Source organism: Rhinoraja longicauda, chromosome 14 (genome assembly GCF_053455715.1).
Source record: "Rhinoraja longicauda isolate Sanriku21f chromosome 14, sRhiLon1.1, whole genome shotgun sequence".
NCBI classification, from domain to species: Eukaryota; Metazoa; Chordata; class Chondrichthyes; order Rajiformes; family Arhynchobatidae; genus Rhinoraja; species Rhinoraja longicauda.
In genome coordinates this window covers 44,673,337-44,692,950 of record NC_135966.1, presented here as the reverse complement: position 1 = coordinate 44,692,950, position 19,614 = coordinate 44,673,337, and the positions used below count along the sequence as shown (strand labels likewise).

The window sequence follows — 19,614 nt, the reverse complement described above, 5'->3', positions numbered from 1 at the left end:
TTAACTATTAACCTGATAGAGCAACAAGGTTTGGTTTTCTGACTGAGAACACTGTGCAGACCATATTCATCGCTCTAAAAGCCTGGTGAAATGCTCCGGTAGTCTGAGTCTTCTGGCCTGTGCTCCAATTCTGCTGACTCTGATGGTGGCATAGAGTCATAGATTCATAGAGTCATGGAGTCACAGAGTCATAGAGTCACAGAGTCATAGAGTGACACAGTGTGGAAACAGGCCCTTCGGCCCAACTTGCCCACACCGGCCAACATGTCCCAGCTACACTATTTCCACCTGCCAGCATTTAGTCCATATCCCTCCAAACCTGTCCTATCCATGTACCTGTCTAACTGCTTCTTAAATGTTGGGACAGTCCCAGCCTCAACTACCTCCTCTGGCAGCTTGTTCCATACACCCACCACCCGTTGTGTGCAAACCTCACCCCTCAGTTTCCTCTGAAATCTTTTCCTCTTCACCTTAAACCTATGTCCTCTGGTCCTCGATTCACCTATCGAGCATTAGGCTCTGTGCATCTGCCCGATCTATTCCTCTCACGATTTCATACACCGCTATAAGATCACCCCTCCTCCTCCTGCGCTCCAAGCAATAGAGTCCCAGCCTACTCAACCTCTCCCTACAGCTCAGACGAGAATTTCACGCTTGGTGCATGTCCTGGTTCCCATCACATCATTGAAAACCTTGGCGAGGGAGACAAAGTTGAAAACACATATACAGTATATATATATATTTATATATATATATTATATACACATATATTTAACTTGCTCAATTTTATTTCAGCTGTATTAATCAAGAATCAGTCAAAGCGTTTGGTCAAAAAACTGCAAATTATTAAGTGTGCGCAGACTGGGCGTGATTTTGACTGAACTGCAATAAACCATTGTGCGCGATAGAGTATCTGTGCCTGTGACTGAAAGATAAGCTTGTCAGTCTCAACACACTTCAGGATGGTCAGGAAATGAATATATGTTGAATGGAATAAACTGGTAACTGGTATAAAGGAGATACACCGTGAGAAGTAAAACGTTAGCGTGCAGGCATTGTAAGCACCTTGAGACTGCAGTGGTTCGAGAGTCCGGTGGTGGCACACATTAACTCCAGCCTCCCAGCCAGCCTTGATCCACTGCAGTATGTTTACTGTTGCAAATAGTCCATAATAAATGCCATCTCCCTGGCAAACATGCAAAAAACATATTGAATGTTCTTAAAACCTGTTTCAGTTCAGAAGTCAAGAGTGTTTAATTATCATGTGTACCAAAATGGAAAAATTGAATTCTTACTTGCAGCAGCATAACAGGTCTGTAAACCGCACTCAAAAGTCATCATGATAAATGAACAAAAAAGGTTCAATAAATAAAACAACACAATATTGATGCAAAATAAAAACAAAAGCCCAACGTCCCAGTACAACTAAGACAGTTCTTTGTTCCAAATTTAGTTGGTGTTCGTAGTGTTCAATAGTCTGATGGTTGGTGGGAATAAGCTGTTTTTGATCCTGAAAGTCATAGTTTGCAGACTCCTATACCTTCTTCCTAGTGGCAGGAGTGAAATGAGAGTGTGGCCAGAGTGATCTGGGTCCTTGATGATGCTGGCTGCCTTTTTAGAGGCAGCTCCTCCTGTGGATCCCTTCGATGGTGGGGAGGTCAGTACCCATGATGGACCAGGCAGTGTCCATCACCTTTGATAATTTCCTTTGTTCCTTAGCATTTAAATTGCCGAACCAGGTCATGACGCAACCAGTTAATATGCTCTCTACCGTACAGCTGTGGAAGTTCAAGAGAGTATTCAACGACATACCGAATCTCCCCAATCTTCTAGAGGCATTGCTAGACATTATGATTACATCAATGTGCTGGATCCAGGACAGAACTTCAGAGATAGGCATACCCAGGAACTTGTTACCCAGAAAGTTGTTGACTCTCTCCACAATCGGCTTATCGATGAAGACATGATTGTGGATCCTCGGCATTGCTCTTTTAAAGTATTTTAAAGTCAACAATCAGCTACGTAATCTTGCTGACATTGAGAACAAGGATGTTGTTCTGGCTTCATTCAATCAGATGATCGATCTCCCTCCTATACTCTGATTCATCATTGCCCGTAATTCATCCAACAATGAATAGTAGAAAGCCTATGTGAAGCACCAAGACCAAGCATGGAGCCGTCATGTTAATTGGTCCTTGTCTCTGTTGTACATTTTATGTAATTCTGAGTATTGTCATAATTCTTTGATCAGTTACAAGTGGATTGCAGGTTTCTCAATCAAATTCCAGTGCAAGTTGCGTGTTTATGACAAAATTGAAAGCCATGGTACAACACAGGCCATTGGCTTTATGAGTCCATTGTATCACAGCCTGCCTTCCCTGACATATATATTTTTTCTTTGTATGTAGAGAGGCCAACTAAATTGTGACCCAGGACTTGAACTTGAAGAAATGATTCTCGAGTCAAAACCCCTTCACAAGAAGAAAAAGCGCCTGGCAAAAAAATTAAAGGAAAATAGAAAAGACAACTCATCACTGGTCAGTAAAACCATATTGTTTGGCTTGGATGAGATAAAGAGTTGTAAGATGGGTTACAGCTGTGCTTCCCATTGCACTGAGTGTTTATTTCAGATATACTGTTGCGAACTGTGATTTTATCAGATTTTCCTGCAAAGACATGCCTATTGTTAGCAGTTAATCTCACATTAGGCACGGTGGCGTAGTGGTTAAGTTGCTCGCTGTCACTGAGTTCTGGACTCTGGATCCAGAGTTGAAACTACAATTGCTGGTGGGGAAGGGTCTCCACCCAAAATGTCACCTATTCCTTTACTCTGTCTCTGGAGATGCTGTCTGACCCGCTGAGTTACTCCAGCTTTTTGTGTCTATCTTCGGGGAATAGGATTTTTTGAAAAGTCTCAATAAGCATAAACTACTGATTTGTTGTAAAATCTCATCTGGTTCACTAATGTTTTTTGGGGTAGGAAGTCTCAGGTCTTTCGTAAGTCTGACCTGGCAACATATGTGGAAAGAAAAAGAGTTAACATTTCAGGACTGAAACCATTCAACAGAACTGGTCTAACATTTCCTGGCAGTTCAAAGATGGCATTTTGATTCTGGCTAATTTAGAGAAATCAAATCCAATCGCCAGCAAAAGTAGTACTATGAATCAGAGGAGAACAAAATGTGTCCAAAACCGGGAAGGACAACGATTTCTTTCCACAGAGACTGGCTGACCAGCTGAATATTTCCTGCAATTTCAGTTTTAATTCCGGTTTCCTTACCCAGTCTGGCCTAAATGTGACTGCTGACCCACCAATGCAGGTGTCGCTAAACTACCTCTTCCATTCAGGAGGTGGTTCGAGTCGGAATTTTCTGTGACATGCATTTCCTCTGAATAAATGAAATAAATACACAGTAATCCCCTATCCACTGTGAGCATCAATGCCACAGTTAGTATTGGTCCCTCGAGAGCAATGCATACCAGAAATCCAAGTGGAAGACTGGACAGGCTGTGCAAGTATTTTTTTTAACTAATGGGATCTGGGCTGTATATCAAGTGAAGTCGAGTCTATTGTCATATGCACAAGCACAGTGAAGGAGAGGTGCAATGAAAATCTTTTTTGCAGCAGCATTGCAGGCTCAGACAACACCCAGAAATATACATTATACAAAAATTATACATGCATTTTACAGACAGCAAAAAGAAAAAGACAGAGCAAAAATATTTTTTTAAGTTAAAAGCACAATTATACAAGTCCATGGTAGTGCAAAAGGTGGTCTAAAGTGTTCCAGTGCTGAGGTAGGATTCGGATTGTATGTGTCAGTTCAAGAACTGGTAATTTGTTGGAAATGAACTGTTCCTGAGCCTGTTGGTGTAGGTCTTCAGGCTTCTGTACTTCCTGCCTGATCGTAGTAGCGGGAAGAGGGCATGGCCCGGATGTTGAGGATCCTTGATGATAGATTTAGTTTAGGTTAGTTTAGTTTAGAGATACAGCATGGAAACAGGCCGTTCGGCCCACCGAATCCGTGCCGACCAGCGATCCGTGTGCACCAACATTTTCCTACGCACTAGGAACAATTTAAATTTTTTACCAAAGCCAATTAACCGACAAACCTAGTTGTACTGTGGGAGGAAACCAGAGCAACTGGAGAAAACCCACGCGGTCACAGGGAGAAAATACAAACTCTGTACAGACAGCACCCGAGGTCAGGATCGAAGCCGGGTCACTGGTTCTGTTAGACAGCAACTGTACCGCTGCGCCACCCCGAATGGCGCCTTCTTGAGGCAGTGCTTTATCCAGATGTTTTCAAGGATGGGGGTGGGGTTGTACCAATGATGGGCTAGGCTGCATCCACCACTGTCAGCAGTCTCTTGTGTTCCTGTGTGTTGGAATTGCTGTATCTTGAAATGATGTAACTTGTTAGGATATTTTCTATAGTGCATCAGTAGACGATTGTCAATGTTCAGTTCCTAAATCTCTTTAAACTTCTCAGAAAATAGAGGCACTGGCACGCCTTCTCTGTGATTACATCTATGTACTGGGCCCAGGACAGTTCATCTGAGATGTTTACAAGCGTAGCCGTTGGTGTTCTTCGTGCTCCTCCGCCACTGTAAACTGTATCCAGTCCACGTGCTTAGCCTCTTGGTCCAGCCGAGGCCCAGCGGCCCACTCTCCCTTCGAGGCACTGCACTCCTCCCTCCCACAGCTGGTCTGCTTACCGGCCCTCTGGGTGGGTTCCCGTGGATAATGGCTAGCTAAAGGGACTGACTACTTTCTGCTGATTAAAGCTGGAATGGGTTCAAATCCTTTCCATGACAGTTCTATCTACCACCTGTAGCACCTGGTGATGGATGGGATGGAAGGAGGGAATGGGTAAGAAGAGGGGATGGGAATGTGAACTTCCAGTGATGTCTTCTGTCGACTGTTTTCCATGGACCTCTGGACCACTTACAAATTGAACGTTGCTGTGATGCCTTTATTTATGTCAGTAGACTGCTGGGCTAACTGTTGCGAACAGTTCAAGTTGTCTGAAGAAGGTGACTAATTCAGTGGTGTCAAATCTCATTGCCAGTGGGAATAGGCACTATTGACCAGAGTAAGACAAATGTAAGTGAGGCAGAGGAGCGGAGGGGTAAGGTTTATGGTGCAGGGCCAAAGACCACTACAAAAAATGATATGCCTAACAATTATTTTACTCGAGTAAATAATAACTCTAATTATCAAATAATATTTTTATAATTAGAATATTAAATTATAGGAATGCCTTGTATATTCTGTACACATTAGTGCAGTTTTTTGTAATTACAAACAAATAACTTATAATTAAAATTAAATGCCAGGTAACAGCAGAAGTATTGTTGATAATTAACATTTAATTATTGGGTTATTGCTTTATAATTACATCTCTACTTAAAGAAGGTTAAAAGGTTATTAGAAAGTTCTAAAGGTACAGTTAAAATGAAATTATTTTGATGCACATTGATCAAGATATAACTGATTTAGACTGTTCCAGGTGTGGACTCCTAATTATCAGCGAGACTAAGTGCAGGCTTGGCGATCGTTTCGCTGAACACCTCCGCTCAGTCCACTTCAACCTACCTGATCTCCCAGTTGCTAAACACTTTAACTCCCCCTCCCATTCCCACACTGACTTTTCTGTCCTGAGCCTCTTCCATTGTCAGAGTGAGGCCCAGTGCAAATTGGAGGAACAGCACCTCATATTTCGCTTGGGCAGCTTACACCCCAGGAGTATGATTATTGAAGATAGACACAAAATGCTGGAGTAACTCAGCGGGACAGGCAGCATCTCTAGAGAGAAGCAATGAGTTCAAACGACCCGACTTCGGGTCGAGACCCTTCTTCAGACTGATCTATGGTATAGATCTATGAATATTGATTTCTCTAACTTCAAGTAACCCTTGTTTTCCCTCTCTCTCCATCTCTCTCCCTTCTCAGTTCTTCAACCAGTCTGACTGTTCCCCTGATTGCTTCCTTTGTTGTCACCTTCTCCTAGCTAACAATGATCTATTATACATTTTCCTTGAGCTGCATCTCTTGTGATCTCTTACACTTCCTTATCTCTGTGTCTCCCTCTCCCCTGACTCTCAGTCTGAAAAAGGATCTTGACCTGAAACGTCACCCATTCCTTCAATCCAGAGATGCTGCTTGTCCCGCTGAGTTACTCCAGCATTTTGTGTCTGAGTTACTCCAGCATCTTCAGTGTAAACTAGCATCTGCAGTTCCTTCCTACACATTATGATCCAGAAAGGATCTCTTTCCAAAATGTTTATTTAAAATTCAATAATGATAGTGCTCCAGTGACGTTTTTGCCTTACAAATACATTTGCTGAACATCAGTCTGAACCATGCAAATCAAATGAACTACTCAATTTAATTGTCCCATAAACTATTCACTACAGTTAGCACAGAATCTGGTATTAATCCAGCTATCAGGGTCTTGAATTAAGAAAATGGGGAGTGGGGTTTAGGGCTGGGACATGAAGAAAGCTGCAGATTGTAGAGGAAACGAGAAAACTGAAAAGGCAAGATGTTAGGTAAATGACAACCATGTGTGATGGAAAGGGACAGACTTTAATAGGAAGGTCATTTCATTGAACAATGGTGAAAGAGTTTGAAGACTTTGCATCAGTATGCATGAAGCACCATGTTGCATGGCACCAATTAATGGCACAAAAATGAGAGAAATGAGTATATCGCTATTAAAGATACATTTCCGTACTAACCAACATTGGGAAATAAACATCCCAGCGTACCTGATGTTTATACAAGAGAGAACGCATTTGAGCAGCCATAGTCTTAAAGAATGATGCAATACTGAAGAATCACCTTGACCCAGCAGGAAATCAAATATAACAAGTGATATCAAGGGCACAGTTCTGTTTATCCCCTAAAAGCAGAAAATTAGTTTGAGAGACTCTTTCAAAGAAATAACAAAACTTATTGCAGAGGTTAGACAATAACTGTGGTGAACTTTGAACTTAATGGATATTGGCCAAGTCAAGTCAATAAAAGGAGTTTGATAGATAAATTATTATTTTCTGTTTCTGGAGGAAACTGGGAAAACTGCAATTTTTAATTGTTATTTGAGCCCTTGTATTGTGAAGTAAGACACAGTTCATTTTAGAATTTCAGAGAAAAGGGTCCTTCATGGCAAAAATATTATTTTATGGTGAAAATATATATTCAGTTCCAGTGAGACATCATTCAGTTATAAACTTATTTTATGAGCTTACATAAGCTTACATTTGAGGGTTTAATTGTCTAAGGTAGTTTCTGAAATTGAATTAAAAGATTTGACAAAAGAGAGGCAGGGGGATCAGAAAGTAAGGAACGTAATTGACAGTAATTACTCAGAAAGTAATTGACAGAAGCTTTAGTTAGTGGATGAGGAATTTGTTTTCATTAGAGGGTGTTAGAAATTTGGAACTCATTGCCTGAGAGAACAAGAGAAACAAAGTCTCTGCACTTGAAGAGGTGCCTCTCAGCGCTGTAGACCCAATCCTGGAAGAAGTTGTTTGGCTGGGAAGCTCGATTCCAACCAGCATGGCTGTGTGGACTCCATCTGCATCATAGTTTTCTTGTGATGCTATAACCAGTTAGCTTGAGAAGATACTGAAATTCATTATTAAGGCTGTCGAGATGCAGCATTTAGAATATCACTAGCCGGAGTGGACCAGTTGGGTCCAAGCCTCTCCTGATTACCATTCTGCCTCCTTCCGGCCCCGCCTCTTCAGTTCCACTCCCCCGCCCCTTATTGGCCGCCGCTCCAGTCACTCGTGCAGGTCCCTTCCCCTCCTTCCGGCCCCACCTCTTCCGCTCTCCTCACCCCCCCCCCCTCATTGGCTGCCACTCCCGTCACTCGGGCGGGTCCTGCCCCCGGCGGCCATTTTGGGCACGGCAAGTGGAAAAGGCATTTATTAAAGTTTAAAAATACATTTTTAAAGTTGAAAAAGTGAATAACAATCATTTGAACCGCAGGCCAACGGTGAGTAAGGTGGGCCTAAAATTGTTGTGCTATCGTGTACCGTTCTGGCGGTATTTCGGGAACAAATCTATCCACAAACCCACAAATATAAAAGATGAGTGTTTTAGTAATTTATAGATATACCTGGGATGAGACAATGGTTCAGTGGGGCTTTATTTGTCACATAAGCACTTGCGAGGTGAAATTATTTTTGCATGTTTACATGTGTGGGTGCCGCCATTCCCAAAGTCCAAAGTCCAGTTCGCCCTCACCTTCAGTTTCCTGGAGCAGTTCCCTGTCCCGGAAAGTCCCAGGCTCCTGCAGGGCCTTCATCCGTTGCCCTCGATCAGATCGGCCCACGAACCATCATTCCTCTCCTTGCCCGGCCATCTTTGTATCGCAGGGGCGTCTCCTGCAGCCGACCTTGAAGGGGCTGGAGGTATTACCCCGGTTTCCTCTCCTACCGGCCCACACCTCGTGACCGATATCTCCAGCGGCTCCCTCCCGGTACCGCAGTCCGACAAGCCTTCGGACAGGTTCTGCCGTCCAACGAGCCTTCGGCTGTTCCACCTTCACCGAGTCTTTCAGAGTATTCCGGGCGGGCACCGTGGCTGCGGCACCTTGGGAAGGCCTCTACCATGTGGCACCTCATCAACTTAGATCAGTGAAAGAGAAAAAAAAGCATAGCTGCTAGAGGAACTCAGCAGGCCAGGAAGCATCTTTGGAGGGAAATGAGTAGTCGATGTTTTGGCTTGAAACCGCATTACCCTTCATAGAGATGGACACAAACAGCTGGAGTATCCCAGCGGATCAGACAGCATCTCTGGAGAGAAGGAATAGGTGACGTTCTAGGCCATTCCATTCACAGTGTTGCCTGGCCTGCCAAATTCTTTCAGCAGCTCTCCTTTTTTTTGCTCCAGATTCCAGCATCCACATCCTTCATGAAAGCAAAGTTGTATTTCACAAAACTAATGTAACCAGCAGGATAAATAAGGGGGAACAATAAGTACACTATATATTATTGATATTGGTTTATCATTGTCACATCTTCCGAGATAGAGTGAACTTTGTTTTGCATGATATTCAGGCAAACCTTAGTGCATAAAGTAGTGCAAAAAAGAAAATAAACAGAATGCAGAATAGACAATAGACAATAGGTGCAAGGAGTAGGCAATTTGGCCCTTCGAGCCAGCACCGCCATTCAATGTGATCATGGCTGATCATTCTCAATCAGTTCCCCGTTCCTGCCTTCTCCCCATACCCCCTGACTCCGCTATCCTTAAGAGCTCTATCTAGCTCTCTCTTGAATGCATTCAGAGAATTGGCCTCCACTGCCTTCTGAGGCAGAGAATTCCACAGATTCACAACTCTCTGACTGAAAAAGTTTTTCCTCATCTCCGTTCTAAATGGCCTACCCTTTATTCTTAAACTGTGGCCCCTGGTTCTGGACTCCCCCAACATTGGGAACATGTTTCCTGCCCCTAACGTGTCCAACCCCTTAATAATCTTATACGTTTCGATAAGATCATATCATATCATATCATATATATACAGCCGGAAACAGGCCTTTTCGGCCCTCCAAGTCCGTGCCGCCCAGCGATCCCCGCACATTAACACTATCCTACACCCACTAGGGACAATTTTTACATTTTACCCAGCCAATTAACCTACATACCTGTACGTCTTTGGAGTGTGGGAGGAAACCGAAGATCTCGGAGAAAACCCACGCAGGTCACGGGGAGAACGTACAAACTCCTTACAGTGCAGCACCCGTAGTCAGGATCGAACCTGAGTCTCCGGCGCTGCATTCGCTGTAAAGCAGCAACTCTACCGCTGCGCTCATCCTTCTAAATTCCAGTGTATACAAGCCTAGTCGCTCCAGTCTTTCAACATATGACAGTCCCGCCATTCCGGGAATTAACCTAGTAAACCAACGCTGCACGCCCCCAATAGCAAGAATATCCTTCCTCAAATTTGGAGACCAAAGCTGCACACAGTACTCCAGGTGCGGTCTCACTAGGGCCCTGCACAACTGCAGAAGGACCTCTTTGCTCCTATACTCAACACCCCTTGTTATGAAGGCCAACATTCCATTGACTTTCTTCACTGCCTGCTGTACCTGCATGCTTACTTTCAGTGACTGATGTACTAGGACACCCAAATCTCGTTGTACGTCCCCTTTTCCTAACTTGACACCATTCAGATAATAATCTGCCTTCCTATTCTTACCACCAAAGTGGATAACCTCACACTTATCCACATTAAACTGCATCTGCCATGCATCCGCCCACTCACACAACCTGTCCAAGTCACCCTGCAACCTCATAGCATCTTCCTCACAGTTCACACTGCCACCCAGCTTTGTATAATCTGCAAATTTGCTAATGGTACTTTTAATCCCTTCATCCAAGTCATTGATGTATATTGTAAATAGCTGATGGCACATGTTTTCAAGCTTTTATATCTTCTAAACAGTTGAAAAGGGGAGAAGAGAGAATGACCGGGTTGTGAGTGGTCCTTGATTCTGTAGACTGCCTTCCCCAAGGCAGCATGAAGTGTAGATGGAGTCAATGGGGACCTTAAACCTAACTCTGATGTATGGTTTGCATGCTGGAACGGGCTGTAGTCACAACTCTCTGCAGTAGCAGAGCGGTTGCCATACTAAGCTCTGATGCATCTGCATCGGATGCTTTCTGTGGTGCTTCTGTAGAAATAGGCGGGAGTCATTGGAGATAAATGCACCCGTTTCTATTGCATTGTAAGGTTCATGAGGATTAAAATATTAACACTGCATGTAATTGTTGCTGAAGAATCTTTGGTTCATGTAATGTAAAAGGTCACGAAGCAGTTGCAGCAAGCATTAAGAACAAATTTATAATTTGATTCAGGTTCAGATTACTTCAAGATTCAAGATTCAAGATTCAAGATAGCTTTATTTGTCATCCAATATTGGACGAAATTCAGTCACCCACAGTCCAACAATAAAAGCATTAAATAAGCATTAAAATTACACAACCCCAAAAAACTCCCAAAACACAGTCCAACAATAAAAGCATTAAATAGGCATTCAAATTACACAACCCCAAAACCCCCAAAACACAGCCCAACAATAAAAGCATTAAATATGCATTCAAATTACACAACCCCAAAACCCCCAAAAACACAGTCCAACAATAAAAGCATTAAATAGGCATTCAAATTACCCAACCCCAAAAACACACAAAAAAAGAAACATCCATCAAAGAAACATCCATCACAGTGAGTCTCCTCCAGTCCTCTCCTCACTGTGATGGAAGGCCACAATGTCTTTCCCTTCTCCTGCTGTCCTCGCCCGCAGTCAGGTTGTTGTGGTTGCAGGCCGCGCCGGACGGTCCACAGCGGGCCAAGCCCAAGGCGCGTCGCGTCGCAGCCGCTCCCGCAGCCTCCGAAGACTTGATTGTCATATACCCCAAGAGTTGCTGCCTTACTGCCCTTACAGACCCGGGTTCGATCTCGACTACGGGTGCTGTCATATCATATCATATCATATATATACAGCGCGGAAACAGGCCTTTTCGGCCCACCAAGTCCGCGCCGCCCAGCGATCCCCGCACATTAACACTATCCTACACCCACTAGGGACAATTTTTTTTAAACATTTACCCAGTCAATTAACCTACATACCTGTACGTCTTTGGAGTGTGGGAGGAAACCGAAGATCTCGGAGAAAACCCACGCAGGTCACGGGGAGGACGTACAAACTCCTTACAGTGCAGCACCCGTAGTCAGGATCGAACCTGAGTCTCCGGCGCTGCATTCGCTGTAAAGCAGCAACTCTACCGCTGCGCTACCGTACCGTACCGTGTCTGTACGGATTTTGCACGTTCTCCCCGTGACTGCATGGGTTTTCTCCGAGATCTTCGGTTTCCTCCCACACTCCTAAAACATACAGGTTTGTAGGTTAATTGGCTTTGTATAAATGTAAATTGTCCCTAGTGTGTGGAGAAAGTGTTAGTGTGCGGGGATCACTGGTTGGTGCGGACTAGATGGGCACTGTGTCTCTAAACTAAACTAAAGCAGGATGCAATGAATTTACTTGCTCACATGAAGCTCACAGAGAACACATTACACATGACAATGATAAATACACCAATAAATACAACAACAAATGCAAAACAACTTAATGCTGGGAAAAATATAGGTGTATGAAATGAGCTGCTGGGTGTATGGAACAAGCTGCCGGAGGAGTTGAGGCAGGGACTATCGCAACGTTTAAGAAACAATTAGACAAGTACATGGATAGGACAGGTTTAGAGGGATATGGGCCAAATGTAGGCAGGTGGGACCTGTGTAGATTGGACATGTTGGAGTGTATGGGCAAGTTGGGCCGACGGGCCTGTTAAAGTTCGCTTCTTCTTAAAACAGACAACACACAATGGGTTAGGTAAACCAACACAAGCTTTACTGGTTGATCAGCTAGCGGGAGTGTCGGGATGTACATCAATCAAGTATCCAACCAGCACTTGACTGTCCCGAGCCACCACTCCCCAGAACAAAGTCTGGACCGGATGTTTTATACTGTAAAGATCAAAAAGACACATTCCTTAAGGCATTAGTCATGGTCCCAAAATGCTGTAGTTCGTTAACACCTTCCCAGCAACTCTGAGATTGTCTCTCTTACATAGGAAAAACAGGAAGGACAGATTTCTAAAGGCATTAGTCCTGGTTCCAGTGTACAGCAGCCCAAGCCCAGCAGTCTGGGTTTGTCTAGCACTTCCCCACTAGAGAAAGCCTGCTAAAGAAGAATTACGAAGCTACAAAAGATAGTCCTGTATCCCCTCGTACATCTATTATGTATTTGAAGCATTTAACCCTTTCGGGCCTGTTTCCACACTGTATCACTGCATGACACTATAGTGAAATCTGGCATACTGCAAAAAAGTAGATAAGAAAAGGGAATGGCAAGGATGGCAGCATCGTGACAATACTTCCACCCTTCCTGATGCCATGCACCATAAAGGTGAATTGGATAGAAGGAAGTGATGAGCCTTTGATGTTCTGGGCTGTGTTCATCACTCTCTGCAGTCCCAGGTGGTCAAGACTAGTGCAGTTGCCTTACCACACACTGAGATGCATCCCATTAGAATACTTTCTACAACGCATCTAGAAGTTAGAGAGACTCCTCATGGACATGTTGAATCTTCTCTAATGCCTATACATTAATACACTTTTCTGATCACCTTGGCTTTTATTGAGTGGGTCCAACATACAAAAGTAAAGAGTCTGCCTTTGTATAAGACTTTGAGACACATCCAAAGTACCTGGTGCAGTTTTTCATCGTGCACAACAGGGAAAAATGATTCCCCTGTTGAGACCATGATTCATCAAACTAATTCCTGGCAAGGTATTTGTCTAATAACGAAAGATTAAGCAGATTCAGAAAAATCAGTGAGTAAAAGATAGATACTCAGGCTGTGTTTCCCCAGGATACAAATTATGGAACTAAGGCCATACATTCAGGGTAAGGAACCTGCCATTTATTGATGAGATGAGGAAAACATTCTCTACCCAAGAGGTTGTTCCTTTATATCATTCTCAATTTCAAAATGAACTGAATGCTCAGTGTGTTGAGAATGTACAACATCAATAATCTTTAGTTGAATGCAGGGTAAATGTTTTAATGATGCTCGCTATATTAAGTTTGGAAGATATTTGGACATTAACTAAGCAGAGGATACTAAATGGGAATTTAGATGTAATAAAAATAATTTCACCAAACACTGGACTGAGCTTGAAGAGCCAGGTGTTTTAATATATCCTCACAGCCTTGCCTGCTGAGTGAGCTGGTCTGCTTGTGATCCTTCTGGCTGGAAGAGCAGGAATCCTGGCAGCATTTCCATGTTTCCAATCACTGTCCAGTGATCCTTGCTAATAAATGTATCTGTAAATTGGGGGCATGTTGGCACAGCACTAGAGTTGCTGCCATACATCGCTTACAGCATCAGTGACCTGGGTTCGATCCCGACTACGGGTGTTGTCTGTACAGAGTTTGTACCTTCTCTGGGATCTTCGGTTTCGTCCCATTAGAATACTTTCACGAATACTGGTCGGTGCGGACTCGGTGGCCAGTAGGACCTGTTTCCGCGCTGTATCTTTAAACTAAACTAAACATGGCAGGCATCAACATAGTCAACTTGTCAATTAATCTGGACATCCCTTGGAGAATTCCTTGGATAGGAAGCCAAAATACAATTAGGATATTCGGCCCCGCCAGCTTGTTCTGTCACTCGATTACATTACAGCTCCTTTGTGCTTTAATTCAATCTACCTGATTAGATGTCATAACCCGATTCTCGTCAATGGAAGGTTTCTTTTAACCATAAGCCTCACAAAGCTTTTGGGGGTGTTCTAGTTTTCCACTAGCTTTGTGTGCAGTATTTTATTGCATCACCCTTTAGTAGCACTGCTCTCAATCAAATGACTGTTCAGCTCAGATCGCAGCTTAAACATGAACGATCCATCAGTGGCCCTGGGATGGTCTATCCAGAACGGTTAACATTGTGCTGGGAGAGGTTGGTACTTGAACTGAGCTAAATCTAATGCACGCATTGCAATCTGTGCAAAAACTACTCAACCTCTGCAGATACAGTGCTGAGAGATGTTGAATTTAGACCTCAAGCACTTCTTAGTTTCCACTTTACAAAGTCAGGATTTTTTATTTTAACTGAAGTAAATTAAATTTATGGGACACTTGTTGTCATCAACGTCAACGTGTGGGGCTGATGGGGAGAGGGACCATTCACCGGTCGTGTGATACAAATACCGTACATTATTCAATAAATATTGTTTGACATGAAACAAAAATAAAAGGAATAATCTTTGGTCAATCTGACTGAAAATTGTTCCATTATGATCGAGTCTGTGCTTACCCATCCCATACTTTAGCATATTTATTTTATTGGGCCGGACTGTCATCTCTTTATTGAACTGTATAACGAGCATTCTGGAATGGTAGTTTAGTTTAGTTTAGTGTAGTTTAGTTTAGTTTAGAGATACGGCACAGAAGCAGGCCCTTCGGCTCACCGAGTCCACACAGACCAGCGATCCCCACACATTAACACCACCCTACACACACTAGGGACAATTTTACATTTATACCAAGGCAATCAACCTACAAACCTGCACGTCGATGGAGTGTGGGAGGAAACCAAAGATCTTGGAGAAAACCCACGCAAGTCATGGACAGAACATACAAACTCCGTACAGACAGCGCCCTTAGTCAGGATTGAACCCGGGTCTCTGGCAGTAGCTCTGCTGCTGCACCACCGTGCCACCCTAGTTCCTATTGAAACACAATATTTCATGTTGTTGTAATAAGAATAAGCTCTACACTTATTAGGTGATCTGCTAGTTAACAAACTTTCCACACTGAACAGGATGAGCCCACCTCCGAAAACACCGTGCCACCACTCACGCATACACATACAAACACATACATGTGTGTATGAGCACAGGCACACTTACACACACTCTCATGTGTACGCCTATGCCTGCATGCACACACACAAACACGAATGAGCTGTCACGCACACACATACACACACACGCACACACACACGCACATAAGCATACATACACACACAAAAATATCCACAGTACTTAGTGTACTCTGCCAAGTAGTGTTTCCATTTTGAGAACTTGTTGTGGAAAACTTACCACAATTGTGCAATCCTCTGGAGCTTACCCACCTAATTTGCTCGCTCTGTGTTTCGGAAGACAAATAACAATGTTAATGCACAAGGCTGCTAATTTCCACGGTGTAGCAATAAACAATTATTTTTGCTTGCTTAACTGATGGAAAAAGTCAAGTTAATGTAAATGTTAGAAGAATGCATCACCTCTAAGTTACTTTGTTGTTGGCGTGGTACTTAGTTCAGTTATGTTTAGTTAGTTTAGAGACACAGCGCTGAAACTGACGCTTCGGCCCAACCAGTCCGTGCCAACCAGTGATCCCCGCACATTAGCACTATCCTACTCATTCTAGGGACAATTTACACTTATACCAAATATACAAACCCAAGCCAATTAACCTACAAATCTGTACATCTTTGGAGTGTGGGAAGAAACCGAAGATCTTGGAGAAAACCCACGCAGGTCACGGGGAGAAATTACAAACTCCGTACAGACAGCACCCGTTGTCGGGATCGAACCCGGGTCTCTGGTGCTGCTAGCGCTGTAAGGCAGCAACTCTACCGCTGCGCCACCATGTCATAGTGCCGTACTTCTCATGCCTTCAAGCAAAACCTATTAATAGACAATAGACAATAGGTGCAGGAGTAGGCCATTCAGCCCTTCGAGCCAGCACCGCCATTCAATGCGATCATGGCTGATCACTCTCAATCAGTACCCCGTTCCTGCCTTCTCCCCATACCCCCTCACTCCGCTATCCTTAAGAGCTCTATCCAGCTCTCTCTTGAAAGCATCCAACGAACTGGCCTCCACTGCCTTCTGAGGCAGAGAATTCCACACCTTCACCACTCTCTGACTGAAAAAGTTCTTCCTCATCTCCGTTCTAAATGGCCTACCCCTTATTCTTAAACTGTGGCCCCTTGTTCTGGACTCCCCCAACATTGGGAACATGTTTCCTGCCTCTAATGTGTCCAATCCCCTAATTATCTTATATGTTTCAATAAGATCCCCCCTCATCCTTCTAAATTCCAGTGTATACAAGCCTAATTGCTCCAGCCTTTCAACATACGACAGTCCTGCCATTCCGGGAATTAACCTAGTGAACCTACGCTGCACGCCCTCAATAGCAAGAATATCCTTCCTCAAATTTGGAGACCAAAACTGCACACATTACTCCAGGTGCGGTCTCACCAGGGCCCGGTACAACTGTAGAAGGACCTCTTTGCTCCTATACTCAACTCCTCTTGTTATGAAGGCCAACATTCCATTGGCTTTCTTCACTGCCTGCTGTACCTGCATGCTTCCTTTCAGTGACTGATGCACTAGGACACCCAGATCTCGTTGAACATCCCCTCTTCCTAACTTGACACCATTCAGATAATAATCTGCCTTTCTATTCTTACTTCCAAAGTGAATAACCTCACACTTATCTACATTAAACTGCATCTGCCATGTATCCGCCCACTCACACAACCTGTCCAAGTCACCCTGCAGCCTTATTGTATCTTCCTCACAATTCACACTACCCCCCAGCTTAGTATCATCTGCAAATTTGCCAATGGTACTTTTAATCCCTTCATCTAAGTCATTAATGTATATCGTAAATAGCTGGGGTCCCAGCACCGAACCTTGCGGTACCCCACTGGTCACTGCCTGCCATTCCGAAAGGGACCCATTTATCCCCACTCTTTGCTTTCTGTCTGTCAATCAATTTTCTATCCATGTCAGTACCCTACCCCCAATACCATGTGCTCTAATTTTGCCCACTAATCTCCTATGTGGGACCTTGTCGAAGGCTTTCTGAAAGTCGAGGTACACCACATCCACTGACTCTCCCCTGTCAATTTTCCTAGTTACATCCTCAAAAAATTCCAGTAGATTTGTCAAGCATGATTTCCCCTTCGTAAATCCATGCTGACTCGGAATGATCCTGTTACTGCTATCCAAATGCTCAGCAATTTCGTCTTTTATAATTGACTCCAGCATCTTCCCCACCACTGATGTCAGACTAACTGGTATATAATTACCCGTTTTCTCTCTCCCTCCTTTCTTAAAAAGTGGGATAACATTTGCTATCCTCCAATCCACAGGAACTGATCCTGAATCTATAGAACATTGAAAAATGATCTCCAATGCTTCCACTATTTCTAGAGCCACCTCCTTAAGTACCCTGGGATGCAGACCATCAGGCCCTGGGGATTTATCAGCCTTCAGTCCCATCAGTCTACCCAAAACCATTTCCTGCCTAATGTGGATTTCCTTCAGTTCCTCCATCACCCTAGGTTCTCCGGCCCCTAGAACATTTGGGAGATTGTGTGTATCTTCCTCAGTGAAGACAGATCCAAAGTAACGGTTTAACTCGTCTGCCATTTGTTTGTTCCCCATAATAAATTCCCCTGCTTCTGTCTTCAAGGGACCCACATTTGCCTTGACTATTTTTTTCCTCTTCACGTACCTAAAAAAACTTTTGCTATCCTCCTTTATATTATTGGCTAGTTTACCCTCGCACCTCATCTTTTCTCCCCGTATTGCCTTTTTAGTTAACTTTTGTTGCTCTTTAAAAGAGTCCCAATCCTCTGTCTTCCCACTCTTCTTTGCTATGTTATACTTCCTCTCCTTAATTTTTATGCTGTCCCTGACTTCCCTTGTCAGCCACAGGTGTCTCTTACTCCCCTTAGAGTCTTTCCACCTCTTTGGGATAAATTGATCCTGCAACCTCTGCATTATTCCCAGGAATACCTGCCATTGCTGTTCTACCGTCTTCCCTGCTAGGGCCTCCTTCCAGTCAATTTTGGCCAGCTCCTGCCTCATGCCTCTGTAATCCCCTTTGCTATACTGTAATACTGACACTCCCTTCTGCCTTTCCATTTGCAGAGTAAAACTTATCATGTTGTGATCACTGCCTCCTAATGGCTCTTTTACCTCTAGTCCCCTTATCAGATCAGGATCATTACACAACACTAAATCCAGAATTGCCTTCTCCCTGGTCGGCTCCAGTACAAGCTGTTCTAAGAATCCATCTCGAAGGCACTCTACAAACTCTCTTTCCTGGGGTCCATTTCCAACCTGATTTTCCCAGTCTACCTGCATGTTGAAATCTCCCATAACCACCGTAGCATTACATTTGTGACATGCCAATTTTATCTCCTGATTCAACTGGCACCCTATGTCGAGGCTACTGTTTGGGGGCCTATAGATAACTCCCATTAGGGTCTTTTTACCCTTACAATTCCTCATTTCTATCCATACTGATTCAACATCTCCTGATTCTATGTCACCCCTTGCAAGGGAATGAATATCATTCCTTACCAGCAGAGCAACCCCACCCCCTCTGCCCACCTGTCTGTCTTTTCTATACGTTGTGTACCCCTGAATATTCAGTTCCCAGCCCTGGTCCTCTTGTAGCCATGTCTCAGTGATCCCTACAACATCATACTTGCCCATGACTAACTGAGCCTCAAGCTCATCCACCTTATTTTTTATACTACGCGCATTTAAGTACAACACTTTAACGTCTGTATTTACCTCCCCTCTCACATCGGTCACAAATGGCCCTGCCCTTAATCTCTTTTCCCCTCTAGAACTTCTGTTCCCATTCTTCCGAGAGTCTTCTGCAATATCTCCTGTATTCCCTTTAACCTCATCTTCATATTCACAATTTGTTAACCCCTCCCCCCCACTACTTAGTTTAAAGCCACAGGTGTCGCACTAGCAAACCTGCCTGCCAGAATGTTTGTCCCCCTGCTGTTAAGATGTAACCCGTCCCTTTTGTACAAGTCACCCCTAGCCCAGAAGAGATCCCAGTGGTCCAGAAATCTAAATCCCTGCTCTCTGCACCAGCCCCTCAGCCATAAATTCAATGTACCGTAAATTTAATCTAGTTTTCTTCAGTTATAAAAACACATGCTGACTTCAAATAAATTGGAAACTATAAAAAGTTTGAAGGATAGCATCTCCAGCC

At 43.7% G+C, this 19,614-nt stretch overlaps 1 protein-coding gene across 4 annotated transcripts in view; it reads left to right on the top strand.

Annotated features, from left to right (window-relative positions):
- Nucleotides 1-19,614, top strand: part of LOC144600241 (serine/threonine-protein kinase 32A-like) — a 299,488-nt gene that overhangs the window by 245,649 nt on the left and 34,225 nt on the right. For all 4 annotated transcript variants that reach the window (XM_078411793.1, XM_078411792.1, XM_078411794.1 and 1 more), the window contains one exon: nt 2,409-2,537. In XM_078411793.1, the coding sequence (XP_078267919.1) occupies nt 2,409-2,537 (129 nt within the window). The remainder of the gene's footprint in view (nt 1-2,408; nt 2,538-19,614) is intronic.